This window comes from Trichosurus vulpecula, chromosome 1 (assembly GCF_011100635.1).
Source record: "Trichosurus vulpecula isolate mTriVul1 chromosome 1, mTriVul1.pri, whole genome shotgun sequence".
NCBI lineage: Eukaryota > Metazoa > Chordata > Mammalia > Diprotodontia > Phalangeridae > Trichosurus > Trichosurus vulpecula.
Genome location: NC_050573.1, coordinates 153,494,285 through 153,509,197, shown reverse-complemented (window position 1 = coordinate 153,509,197; position 14,913 = coordinate 153,494,285). Strand labels below are relative to the sequence as shown.

General features: G+C 35.8%; 1 protein-coding gene across 1 annotated transcript in view; it reads right to left on the bottom strand.

The window, feature by feature from the left end:
* The window catches only part of VIRMA (vir like m6A methyltransferase associated), an 87,729-nt gene that overhangs the window by 38,615 nt on the left and 34,201 nt on the right, over nt 1-14,913 (bottom strand). The window contains exons 2-7 of the mRNA XM_036759336.1: nt 14,529-14,644; nt 7,080-7,166; nt 5,365-5,413; nt 3,284-3,452; nt 2,047-2,172; nt 1,332-1,676 (exon numbers count right to left, since the gene is read on the bottom strand). Coding sequence (XP_036615231.1) covers nt 1,332-1,676; nt 2,047-2,172; nt 3,284-3,452; nt 5,365-5,413; nt 7,080-7,166; nt 14,529-14,644 — 892 coding nt within the window. The remainder of the gene's footprint in view (nt 1-1,331; nt 1,677-2,046; nt 2,173-3,283; nt 3,453-5,364; nt 5,414-7,079; nt 7,167-14,528; nt 14,645-14,913) is intronic.

The following is a 14,913-nucleotide window of genomic DNA, read 5'->3' as shown; positions in this document are numbered from 1 at the left end:
AATCCCAATGTTACCTGTTACAACGAAGAATGTATAAGAAGCCATGTAGATGAGAAGCAACATGGTACACTAGACATGGAGCCTGTCTCAAATCCAGGAACAGCTGGGTTCGAGTGCCCCCTCTGATACACACTAGTTGTGTAATTCTGAACAAGTCACCTGACTTCTTAGTGCCTCAGCAGTTCTCTAAGACTACTGAAGAGAAGGCACTAATATGCCCTCGTTGAGAACACAGAGTTCTCTATGTCAATGAAATCAAAGGTCCAGTACCTATCCCTACTTGGAAAACAAGAAAGAGTAAGTAAAGGACCTATATTCAAAACTTTTCATATGATGCTTTCCTCTTTTTGATCTTTCTATTCAGGTAGCACAGCAGAGCAAATAGAAGGTTGACATCAGTCATGAAGATCTAAGTTAAAGTGCACTTTAACATGCACTGACATGCACTAGCTATGTAACCATTGGTAAGTAACTTTACCTTTAAGGGCCTCAGGGAACTGACTTGAACTATAAGATGCAAAAGAGTTGGAGGTTCACAAAATAAAAGGACTTTATAAGAGATCTCTACACAAATGAAATCACAACCCTGCACTGTGTGTGTATATATATGTATGCACATGTGTATAACTGTGTACATATATACACATATATAGACAGGCATGTGCCTCTGTGTGTATGTGTGTGTCTGTGTGTGTGTGTGTATCTCACACACAAATGCACTCACACATCCACGCACACAAAATGCACAATTAATGCAAAACCTAAAACCAAAGCCTAGGATTCCTGAATACCTTGAAATTTCCTTTAACCATAAAAATAAGTGTATCAAACTTAAATAGTTGGTAAATTCTTGCTATCAAAAGACATCCTGTTCCTTGTTCCACTTTCACCCTCTACCCCTACCAAACCCACATTTCTTTTCCAGTTCAGGAACCTCCATCACTGCTCCTTGTAAGGGTACATCACTCAATTTCATTTTGGCTCCAACTCACCATCCCTATAACATTCCAAACCAAATATCCCTCCCTGGCCACTATTCTTGTGCGTATGTTACCTTCCTTTACTAGAATGAAAGCTCCTTGAAGGCAGAGATTGTCTTCACTTTTCTGTTTGTATCCCCAGCATCTGGCATTGTGTATGGCAAAGAGAAAGCATTTAACCCTTTTTCACTCCTTCATCCAAAATGTAAGCTCTTCAAACACCATAAGAAAGACTTTATGTCACACTTTATCATTAAACTAAAAACTATTTTTATTCCCGAATTTCTAAATATTTAAATTGGAATTCTTACTTTTTCTTTAGGAGTTTTACTATTTGGTTAAACTACCTACCTTCACCTTCTTCTTCTTCTTCTTCTTCCTCTTCTTCTTCTTCTCCTTCACCTTCTTCTTCTTCTTCTTCCTCCTCCTCTCCTTCCTCTTCTCCTTCTTCTTCCTCTTCTTCTTCATCTTCTTCTTCCTCTGGGATACTTTCTACTGTATGACCATCTTCCTCATCTTCATCCTCCTCTTCTTCAACATCTACATCTTCTTCATCTTCACCTTCCTCATGCTGATCCTCTTCTACTTCACCTTCATCTGAATACTGCCCTTCCTGATGAACAGAATTCCGGTCAGGGGAGATGGGCTCAAAGTAATCTTCTCGTTGAGGAATGTCATCTTCTTTTTCACCAACCACTGAAAATTAGATTTTTTTAAAGACAGCAATTTTAATGTTTTAAATAGAATGAAAGAAAAAAATTATCTTTAGCAAATATTTCCTAATACTTAATTCTCACTAATGACTAAGTAGAGGACAGTCAGTGATTATCACAGATTGTTAAAAACATATCTCACCCAGTAAGTGTAACCAAATTATACTATACTGTAAAATACTGCAAATAATATATTTATTGTGCTCTAAGAACACCTTACTGTTTTTTTTTTTTACTAAAATATTTTTACCTTCAACTACTAAGTTATACTAAAGCTTTTTCCACTTACAATGAATGGTTATTGGTCCTACTTAGAAAACTGAAAAATGAAGTAACCCTGACTTTATTTGTACCTGGTACTGGCAGAGGTTCATCATCATCATCATCATCCGGTGGAGGGGGTCCTGGAGGAGTCCTTGGTCCTCGGGGCTGTGGTCTTGGAGGACTTCCATTAAATTGCTCTTCTTTCTCACCATCAGCTATATTTTTATTAGAAAAAAAGGTGCTCTCATGTAAAGTATAAAATGATAATAATAAATGTATACAGCATTTTGAGGTGTGCAAGGCACTTTATATACATTGTCTCATTTGAATGCAATACATGGCCAAAAAAAATGTTTCAGTATTTGAACTTGTAATCTATTAAATTGACCAAGATGATAAAATTTTCCTTCACCACTCTCAATATTTGGGCAATTAACCTACATTTCCAGAAATCAGATTTCAGAAAGGCACATATGGACCCTAATAAAAACATAATGCTAATCTATTTCTCTAAGGCATTAAGTGACCCCTCAAATACATACACTATAAACTTCAACATCACACAAGGATCAAAACAAAGCTACACAATGACTTATGAAAGATACTTGTTCCTAAAAAATTTATTGTAAAGCAAATTTTGGTAAAGTAAATCATAAAGCAAATCCACATAATTTTGTTATGTGCTCTTAAATATTCTATCGTACACACCTTATACTAACAACAGTACCAAGTGAGAAAGACAAATAAGGTTCTTCTTAATCTCCATAATGTATAAAACTACATAAACGCCGTAATTTATAAAAGGCAAGAAGCTAACAATCAGAAGTTCCCAATTTCCTTGCCTCACACTTAATGACAATATTGGACCATAAGAGAGTTAAAAGTGGTTCCACCAATAGGATGTTTCAGAAATATTTCAACTGCTAAAAATAGATTTTGTGTATGATTTTGAAAATTTCAATTAAAGTAGGTCTTCCAAAAATTCATACTAAACCCATTCCCTATTCTTCTATATCTTTATGAAATCATTCCCACGTTATCACAGACACTAGTTTTATAGTCTATTCTACTTTCATTAAATTTACTTTTTTAAATCATGTCTAGCAGATTTTCTTTAAAGCATGATATTGTGAAGATAGTTGGGGAATATAAAAATGGCCATATCTAATAACATGGCTATACAGAAAAGAAAGCTAGCTGAGACTAATATATAGCTTAAGTCTGATGCCAAGACCAAATGTAGAAAAACTTTTCTTATTTTGACTGGAAAAACATAAAACTCTTCATGCAGATTTCACTGTTTCCAGGCAACTCTGAAATGCTTACCATGTTTTGGAGTTCTTTTTACATTTGGCTGTTGTTGGGGAGGAGGTGGAGGTGGAGGTGGTGGTGGAGGGGAGTCTCTATCATGACTTATCACTCTATCGACTGATCCATATATTGCTAGTGTGAGACAGTTGTACCAACCTCTTAGAACCAAGCCATCTGTATTTACCTGATTTTTTTAAAAGAGCAAAGGGTTAAAGGTTGAATTAAAATTTCAATATGACTGGAGCTAAGTTGAAATAACAAATATTATTCCTAGGTTCTAACTAAAACTATTATTCAAAATATACTGAAAATTCAGGGATTAAAATTAAGTAGAAGTGGAATAGTAAAGACTCAATTATTTCTCCAGATAGTAAATTTCACAACTATGGGCCCCTGCAGTACCCACATGTCCAATATCTTTAAGTCCTCCAGAATTCTACACACTATTTCATCTCTATTCTCTAAAGAATTCATCTTCCCACACCCCAAGGTAGCTCCAGAGAATGGAGATGAGATGAAGTGTGGAAATTATAAAAATCTATAGGACCATAACAATTACAGATTCCAATGAGGCTCATAAAAGCATAAATTGCCCTCATTTCCTTACAGAATTTATTACAAAGGTGAAAAGTGCAAATCAGACTTTACTCACTACTATGTAGAAAGAATGAGCAAATGAAAACACTGACAAAACAATAATACATGTTTCCCTATCCTCAAAATGTACCCCAAAACATAAACTATTTACCTAAGCTACTTCAAGACTATATGGCACCTCTCTCCACTGACACACAATGCAACTCCTTTATTCTTAAGCAGAAAAATCTTCAAAAGGTGTTATGGCTAAAAAAATAAATCACCCAGTCTTCTAATAACGAGCTAGGCTGGCTGGTCCTTAAGTCTCATAAGAAATTTAAATGGAAACTATCATCTCAATAGGCCAACACCTTTATGTCATTCTATTATTCATTCTTTGAGAATTAACCATACTTTGCACTTATACAACATTTTATACTTTTTCAAAGCACTTTTAGACTTTTCATTTGATCCTCACAACAATCACCTAAAGTAGACAAGGCAAATATTATCTCCATTTCAAAAAAAAATCTATAAGATTGACTTTCCCAATATCCCATTAAGCATTAGTAGCAAAACAAGATCCAGATCCTGCCTCAGTCCAATACTCTCTCCATTCTACATTAAGTGACAATAGGGACAAAGTTCCTAATGAATAAAATAATTTCCTCAAGGGATATAACAGGATTATCATGTCCACTACTAGACAACGAGTATCAAGACCACAGAAGTTTTGAAGAGGATGGAATATCAGATGAAGAACTTAAGGCCTCTTCTAAGGAAGAAATGCTTAACAACAGTACCTCTAACATTAACCTTCTGAGTGGAAGATCAAAGAAGAAGAAAAAAATCAATACCTAAAGACCAAAAACGTGCAAAAGATTAAATACTATGGGTGAAAACACTCTAAAAGGTCCTTACAACATTATAGAGCTCCTCTACTGCTCCTCCTCCTACCTTGGAAAGGTTTAGAATGCTGATCATACAAAAGACTTTTTCAATTTCCTTTTCATTAGATAATATTTGGGGATGAGATACTTCCAAAAACTATTTTCCATTTTTAAAAAATAGGAATATAAACTTATTCTGATGTACTGGAAGAATATATCAAAATTTTTACTTTTCACAAAATAAGAACTTTAAGTCAGCCACACATAAGTATAATGCAGAACAATGTGTCTCACAGGACTTACTCGCCTGCCCTCTTCTAGACTTGCAAATCTAAATGGAAAAAGGGAAAGGAAGAGATGTTGGGCCACCTGTTTACTAGAGGAACAAAAGGCAGAATCGCAAAGAACTAAGTTATAATGTTTTTACTACACTTAAAAATCACTTCTGGGTCCAACGATAGATGAGGTATGAGGTCCTTTGCTTAGTAGCACCTGATCTAGCCAAACAGATATTCTATAATCACTGGTTTGTACAGATTCAATTTTTTAATTCAAGAGGAAGACTTGGAACTCATCAAAAATTCAAATGGCAGGTAGGATTTAAAAATGAAAAGAGGGCTTTCACTTTACCTTTGCATTAGGTCTAAAGATGATAGAGCTGTTTTCATCATAGTCCAGGCTACCAAAAGAGTAAGAATAAATACGTAAGTTCACATACAACACGGTTCACTGAATATTCAAGTCATTACCATAATAATTTAGTAATGACAGTAATTAGTACTTATACTATAGCACATTAAAAATATTTTTACTTCTCACCAAAAACTCAAGGTACTAAGTACTAAATGCAAAATATACAATTTATATTTTTCAAATTTATACCCAGATCAAAACAAGAAAAATATTATCTTAAGTAGGTTTCAACAACAATGAGGATTTTTGAACATACAAATTAGTCATTTTTATCCTACATAAATATTCTCCTAAACATCTTCTTAGAGTTCAAAAAAAAGTTTAACATTTCAAACATTGCAAATTCATCTTTGCTAGTCCTAAGACTAGCAGAATGTGATAGTACAACAATGATAAACCAATGAAAAAAATGGATGAAACTAGTAAGACACTTTATTTACCTGACTGGTAAATTCTCACACTGAAGAAATTTATATATGCACCTTAACATTATTTTCTCTCATTCTAACAGCTCCTTTTTTTAAAAATGCAAAGTCCTCTCTAGCTGGAGTTTGTAATCTTTTTTGTGTCATGGATCCCCCCTCTTTGGGAGTCTAGTAAAGCGTGAAGATCTATAGACAGGAAGACTGTGATCAATGGATCCCATTCAATCTATCATTAATCACAATGGGGTCTAATGAGTACAGTCATTTCAATGTAGTAATGAGCATAAATGATACTTCAAAGTTTCTGGAAAAACTGTAACATAACATAAAACACCTCTAATTTCTGCTGCTCACAAAATCATGGATCACACTGCTATTATGACTATGGTTTATTGTCTACATTCATAATTTCAATTAGAGGTTAAGGAAAATAAATATGTAATTTTTCCCTATCCAAGTTCACAGACAACACACACCACTAACACCATTGATACCACCGATACCACTACCACCACCACCACCACCACCACCAGCATCACTGCCACTGCCACTGCCACGACCACCTCCGCCTGAAATCTACCTATGGATATCTTGGGAGAGTCCATGAAACCCAAAAATAAGAAACTTTGTTGTATTGCAAAAAATCATTGATTTTTAAAAAATACTTTCTTCCAATTGATTAACTCAATTAGCTTATTTTTATTATCAATTTTATTCTCTACTATCACAATGTCTGTGCAGTTTAGAGAACCCAAGACAACTGAAGACAACTAAAACAATTCTCATAAAGATCTACCTAAAAGAGAAGGCAGAAGATAGAAAGCTTAATAGTTTGCTATCAAAGAACTTAAAAATTTCTGACAGATTTTTATTTACTACCATATCATAAAATATCTATCTGATCACCTAAAGTTTATCTTCCAGATAAAAAACATCATCAACATTCAAATTACAAGTGATATTACAAATAACATTTCACACACAAAATGTAACAAAATTTTCATATAGATTTTGCAATTGTACTTTAAAAAACTGGTCTAAGAAAACTAAACCCAGTATCTCCTTTTGGAGACTAAAATTTCTTCAAAGTTACAGATAATTAATGTCACAAATAATTTATATCAAAGAAACACACTTCCACATTGTTCCTTTAACGAATGAAAATGGACCAAAAGTGCTGCACTAGAAACCATTAATGTCTAATGAAATAACCTGACAAATACTTACCTTCCCAACCTATCAAAAACAGGAGCACTTGGTTTGCTTACATTGTTGAAGAAAAAGTCTAGCTGAAATGTATGTGGAGATGTTTCCCTGGGAACAAATAGAGATGAGATTAAAACAAAGATGAAATTTAAAAGAACAAAAAAATTCAACTTGTACTTAGTAGCTTGACATCTTTTTTTAAAACATCAATTTGAAATAATGGGATAATGGCAACCTGGTATGGCAGTACAGCACTGAACCTGGTTGAAATCCCTGTTCGAACACAATAGTTGTGAAATTCATATAGGTCACAACATCTCTCATACTGCACTTCCTCATGTATAAAATGAGGCAAAAACCCATACTACTTATGTAAGGAAAGAACTTTGAAAATCTGAGAATATTAGTTATTGTTATTAAAGCTATGGAATGAGAAATACTTCTTCCAAAGATTTAAAGAAAAACACTTGACTATTGTTGTATGAATATTTTTATAACAACCTTCAGTTATCTGGTTGCCCACTTTAATGATTACCCAAATAATTTTTAATCACAAATTACGTGACAGGATACTTAGATACTTCTGGACTTTACAATTCAGTTGTAAATATCAGACTGATAAAAATATAGAAACATAAACTAGCTGAAAATAAAAATCATGTATTAAAGACAATTCCAAACTAAAAATAGTAAGAAAAATACCAATCAAAACAATCTCAATTTCACCTCACAACCTGGAAATTGGCAAAGATGACAAAAGAAGGGAATAGTCAATGTTAGAGGGGTTGTGGGAGAATACACACACTAGTACATTGTTAGGAGAGCTGTTTTGGAAAGCAATTTGGAATTCTATGACTAAAACTTCCATACCCACAGACTCAGGATCCCATTACTAGGCTTATAAGGAGATCACTGAAACCAAAGTATCTATATTCACCAAAATATTTATAGCAGTACATTTTTATAATAAACAAAGTAGATCTCCAAAGACTGGAGAACAGCTAATAAATTGTGGTATATGAATATAATGGGTTACTACTGTGTTGTAAGAAATGACAAATGTGATGAAAAGAGAAAAATGGAAATATTTACATAAGCTGATCAGTGTCGTCAAAAAAAAATATGCAGACTACAGTGTGTGGGATACAAGATTGTGAAAGCTTCCCTATGAATAAATCAGGCAAGGTAATATTCAAATAGTACAAATTTAGTTAGGATGTAGACCTCACTAGGCCTAAGTTTCGTTTTCCTGTAAATCATATGATTTCGAGGAAATCAGGTGGTCTCCCCCTCTCCCCCTCCCCTAGCCTACTCACATGCTGTCATCTTAACATTGAAATTTCCCTATAAGGTAATTCTGTAGTTTCTGTGCTAGTATTGGGTAAACTTATTCTGGGATAGATTGTGAGGCCACCTGTCCCAGCAAATAGGGACAGGGGTCCAGCCTCTGGGGGTGGGATTTCTTAGAATTGTTCGTACAAGGTTATATATCCCCTTGCCTGCCCTCTCCCCCTTGCCTCTCTTCACTACCATCTCCGCCCTGGTAGTGGGAGATGCCCAATTCTCGCGAGACTAGATCAAATAAAGCTTCTGTTTTGTTTCTACCTTGAGAAAACCGAGACACCTCTTTTTTTTATTTGAGCCGGGGGTCTGTTGTCCCACACAACAGCAATGTAAATGCAAAGAACCACAAAAATAAAACTCAAAAGTAAATGCTGCAAAAATATACATGTAGTAGCTCCAAAAAAGTGATAGGGGAAAACACCACTGCCTCTCCTCTTTATGGAGACAGGGGATACAAAAGTGTTGTAGGGTACACATTTTCACATTTTTTTCAGCGTATTTGTTAATACTGGGGTTTTTTTAGACAACGATGCTTTTTTGTGTGAGACGGCTCTCTGGCAGAGAGAGAAAAAAAAATCACAAAATGTTCTAAAGGCAAATTAAAAAAAAAATTTTGGATTACTCAATGCTTTCAATTACTCAAGCTACTGTTTATTCTATTAACCTAAACTGAAAGTTAATTGGACTGCAGATTTTATACTGAAATTATAATTTAATCTGAACTTTTCCAACACCTCACAGAAGATGACTATTTAGTAATCTCAGCATCTGGATCCTAAATTCTCAATGGAACCCTAGGTTGAAATTTTGTCAGAATTAATTCCCAAGTCCTACAAATCTTCTTTGTAGATAAGTATAGTTAAGGTTAAAAATCTGGGTTAGGAATTAACCATCTTAACACTTAAATAAACTTGCTTGGGCCTAAATAAAATCTTGCTTAAAATAAGTTACATATATTTATTCTTATTTGACAACCTATCAATTTCATGAGCGTTTATTTATGTGAATAAAGGCACAGTGAGTTAAAAAGCCATCTTCAGAGATCTGAAGGTCTCTAGATCGGAGAGGCTCCCCTACTTGCTTCCCCTTGGCTTCTTCAACAGTGTTAGTGTCTGTGTAATACTCCCTAAAGCAATAATGGGGATGGGGGGGAAGGGGAAGAGAAGGTTTGCTTTTTTTGTTGTTGCTAGCCTCCCTGACTCCCCCTTCCCTTCACTCTCTGTCTGCCTTCTGCCAGTTTTCAGTGTCATCAGAGGTAAGGGAGGGCTACTATTGTGACTGAATGTAACCACCCCCCTGCCACAGCCAGTGTGTCTGGGAAAGCTGATTATCCCCTTCCTCGTGTCTTCCCTTCCCCTCCCCCAGCTGAAGAGACTTTGAACTTAGGGGACCCTTGAACCTGGAGTGGCCTTAACCTTGTGAGGAAGCTGGAGGGAACTCCCAACCCCCTTTCTGAGAGTGGTCAATGTTTACAAATCTCTAAGCCCCTCAGCCCAGGGACTCTGTACCCTGTTTCCATCCTACTTCCCCCTACCACCTCCCAAAAATGAGTCTTCCTAGGCCCCGGCTGCTTCCTCTTTCCTGGGGTGGAGCAGAGGAGGGGCCAGTCTGTTCAGTCTGCCTTTTTGCCTATACCCCAAATTCCATGTAACAATACCCCTCACCTCCCCCATGTAAATAGCCATCCCACTCCTAAATAAAACTTAATGTGTGTTCTCCACCGCCCCCCCAAAAAAAGTAAAACCTGAAGGTCTACTTTTTTTTTCAGGATGCAAGAGAAAAATGGCAGTGAAACGTAGGCCCCAGCCTGCCATGTGGGAAGATGGCAACAGCCTTTGGAAGTCAGACTCCTGTCCTGTAAACCACACCTTTACCTATAGTGATCAAGACAAGTGGTGGGAGAGGTGAGATCACACTTAAAAACAGGCCACCTCTTTTTCTGATCAGAAACCTACTTAATGTTACATTTTGCAAAACTTCTTATGCAAAAGCAGTCATGGTAATTGGCTGTAACCTACCCATGCCCATCGTGAAGCTTTCCACTGACCTTTGATTCACCTGCAATTCAAACTCTTCAAAAATCATGAGGCCCTATAATCCCAGCTATACAGTATGAATGAATGACTCCTACAGCTTAAAAAATTGCATTTGTGTGTCAGGCACTAACATGAGATCACTGAAAACATTATATTACTCAAATGCAAACCAGCATGCTCAGAGAATCAAAGAACCTAAGAAGTCAAAGAGCCACTCTCTGCAATCTATTCAGTCTGGACCTTGATGACTGTCTACAGAAACTAAGATATATGTACCTATGTACCATTCAGCTGCATGTCAGTCTGAGAAGTTATTCTTCACTTTCACGTGTGGCTCATTATGGCAATCTCTTTGGGAAGCCATGGACCTCACTGTGGAGGCCCTATAGTATTCTGAGTCTTAATGCAATCAAAATAAAATAATCTGCAAACAGGAGACCCCGAAGAACCTTGCTATTCTATAGCATGCCTCTGATTTGGACTTTGCAACAGTAGCTAACACTTTTGGGAAGCATACATGCCACCATTCAGTACCTCAGTTAATACTGATAAGACTACTTATGAATTAAAAAAAAATCTATGGTTGCAACTTGGAAAAAAAAGATCTAGTTTCATGCCCCAACTGACTGGATGACCCTGGTCAAGTTATTTAACCTCCCAATTGTAGAGGTCCAGCTCTGAGAAAGTCCATTTTGGGATAAGATACAGGCCAGGTTTTCCCTGAAGCCTGTTCTTGCCCTTGGGCTGGTAACTCGGGATGTGGGCTCTCCAAACTCCCTCGGCACACACGTGCTAAACACCATCTGTGGCCTGTTAACACAATATTGTTATGGCAAAAGGGAACAAAGCATGAGGAAGTCACACAATGTAACAAATGTTTCCCATGAGAACTTGTTGATCTGCTTGCCTAAAAAGTATATAAGCCCTTTCCCTCAGCTTAATAAATGGAGCTGTGCTATACTCTTCCACCTGGCCTGTGTACTCTTTTCACTCTCTGGTGGCCTGGTCCCACAGCCGCTGGTGGCACCCAATGTCCCCAGGTAATTCTGAAAGACTCTAAGTTGTAGACCAAGAGATCAGTAGTGGTTGAGAGTTTCCTTGCGTCAATGAAATCACAGATCACGACCCACCCCCACCCCTCTTTCCTAATCTCCTAATTTATGTTATTAAAATTTACCTATATAAATGTTTTCATTTTAAAGTTAATATACTTTTCATTTGTATGGTGCTTTATATCCTTTAAAACGCTTACATTATGTTGTCATATGCCACCATGATAAAATCACATCTAAAACTCTTTATGTAAATCTATCTTTATCTATGTATGTTTTTTGATTTTCACTTAAATTTTAAAAATAAATACAACTGACCACCTACTCCAATAAATCCTCTGCTCTCACATCTTAAACTAAAGAAAACAAATTCCATATTTAAGTGTGACAAATCAAAGTCCAGGGCAAGGATACTAATAACATACTACATGTCCCCTTCTCGCAACAATCCACTCAGAAAGAGTTGAGGAACACAGACAAGAAGGACTGAGGTTCAACAGTTATAGTAGTTCTGTTTGGTCAGGGTAAGTGCAGAAACAGTGATATAGAGGTTTTTGACAGCATATTAGAAGATACTTAGCACCAGACAGTATATGGCAGTAGCTTCTTTGCAAAGCTTAGTACTGTCATTATTTACATAATTTTCCCTTTTAGCCACCCGATATTTTTCACTCTAAAAAGCTGTCACATTTCAAATCAAAGTAAGAATAAGTCATGGTATATATGACAAGAGCAAATGTATCCCATCCAACTGATCCATTTCAAAAGCCTTATAAATTCTGCTGTCCTAGTTTGTTGGATTCTTTGATATGTCACAGATGTATGATTCCACCTGTGCTTAATAGATGGCATTACTGGTATTACGAAAATAATTAACCATCAAGCGGCCAACTTTCTAATACTGAGACTCTCCAAACTAAGCTAGGATGGTCTTCCAGCCTCAAAGACTTTCCCTCCATTAAACCCTGGCAGGGTTTGCACTCAGTGACACAGAGAACGCAGAACCATCTTTGTTCCATGACAAAGCATCAGAGCACTGTAGCGAAGAAGTTTTCCCAGATTAAAAATTTTAATTACTTTTTTTAGTCTCAACAAAATTATAAGCTTCATGAGGACGATAACTAGGTCATATTTCCTTTGAGTTTTCCACAACGTGCAGGTGTCCCCAGCCTACACTTTGAGAACGGCTGCTTTAGGAAATGATGGCCCTGTGTGTTGAAGAATTAATTTTTAAAAGCCAAATATTGCTATCCACCTCTTGAGAGAGAACTGATAAACCCTGAGAATAGACTGAAGCATACTTTTTTCTTTATTTTTCTTGGCTTTTGTATGTGTTTTTTTGCAATATGGCTAGAGTGGAAATGTTGTACATGTCTTCACATGTATAATCGATAGCATGTTGCTTGCCTTCTCAACCGGTAGGTAAGGGGAAGAAGGGAGAGAATTTGGAACTCACTTTTTAAAAAATGAATGTTTAAAAAATTTTACATGTAATTGGGAAATACTTAACAAAATAAATAAAAATGTATTTCAAAAGAAAAAAGCCAGCTATTCCTTTTAATATTCTGTCACGAGGGAAATTTATCATTTGTTTTATGTTAGCAAAGGCCTCGGTAACCATGTACTTAAATTGAATCTTTTTAAATCCATTTCTGCAGTCTGCATTAGTGAATAAAATTATGAAATCAAATATTTTAGTTCGTGAATTCATCAAGGGTACTCTTAATTTTGAAGTCTGTGCACAGAAAGGGATCAATTATTTTAAAAACACACACAAAAAAATGTGTCTAGGACTATTTGAATTAACATGTCATTGCTGAACTTTTAAGTATTTTTTCAATTTAAAAAAATCCCTAAGTTGGTATTTAGACACAGACTTTTAATATGAGTTCTGTCTGAAATTAAATATAGTATAAAAAACTTTTAAAAAGAAGATTTTGGGTTGTTTAGGGTGTATTTCTTATTGTTTATCTACCTTGCCTGTTTATGTTATTTTTACCTTAATCTGAACAAGGTAACTTTATGAGTCAATAAGTACTTATTTGAGTCCCTACATGAAAGTAAGATGCAGCAGGCCTTTAGCCTGTTGTGGTCCAAACAATTCTGTACCTGCAGCTTTAGGGAGATCCACTAGATCATTACAGATGCATGTAAAAGGAATATCTCTCAAATCAAATAGAAAAACTTTACACAAAGTCTACTACCTAGGTCAAATACAGCTATCTTAAAATTTGAAAAGTTAACTTAATATATTGTACTTATTTTAGAAAATAGTTAATTTACAAAGACTATGCATGCCTTGAAGCAAGATAAATGGGTTGACAGTGCTAAAAAAAAATAACTTGACATTCCTTGAATTATATTTCTATTTGAAGGCAGATCAATAACCTTATGTTGTTTATTTAAAAAAAATATTCAGTTACTACACAGATAGATACAAGCTTCATTCTGCCAAATAAATATTCCTAAAGCTCAGGTTTGACTATGTCACTCTCATGCTCAGGAAGTTCCAATAATCCCCTATTGCCTCTGGGTTAAAATATAAACTCCTCTCTTTGGCATTTAATGCTCTTCACAATCTGGCCATGGCCTACCTTTCCAGTCTTACAGCACATGACTCTCCTTTACATACTTTAAAAACCAGCCTACTTGCTATTTTTCATATAGGACATGCCACACTTTGTCACAGTGCACATGCCATCCCCTATTCCTTGAAAGCACTCACTGCCTGACTTCCTTCAAGGCTCAGCTCAAATGCCAACTCCAATAACAGGTTTAACTGATCCCTGTAACTTGCTTGTGCCATCCTCCCTCCTCTCCCAAAAAAATTACTCTCTTCATCTTTCGTATTTACGTCTCTGTGCTGAAGTTGTTTCCCATCTACAGAATATAGCTGCTTGGGAGCAAGGACTCTTTCATTTGTACCTTTGTGTTCCTAGTGCCTGCCACACAGTGGATGTCAAATAACTGATAAATGAATAGATAAATGCATACTCTTAAGACATATCAATCCTTCAAATAGGGCAAAGTTGACTTACCCATACGCTCTATTATCAGGCAGACTACTATGCGCTCTCACTCCTGGTGGAATGACACGGACTTCATTGATATAAACCACACATGGAAAACGAACCACATCTATATGGGAACTTTGCTAAAAAATAAAAAACAAAACAAGACAAGTTCATTCAAGTCTTTTTTAAAACATCTGAGTTTTTACCATCACAAGAAAGCATTGTAAAAATTCTTTTTCATTCAGAATTTTACAAGTAATGTTAAAATATATTTCATAGCAATAAAAAAACTTATACATTTCCTTACACTTTTACTATGCTATATGTATAATTCAAAACCTAAACTAAAAATATTATCTCACTAAACTACTGGAGAAACGTATTTCTTTATTTCCCACTATTAACTTGA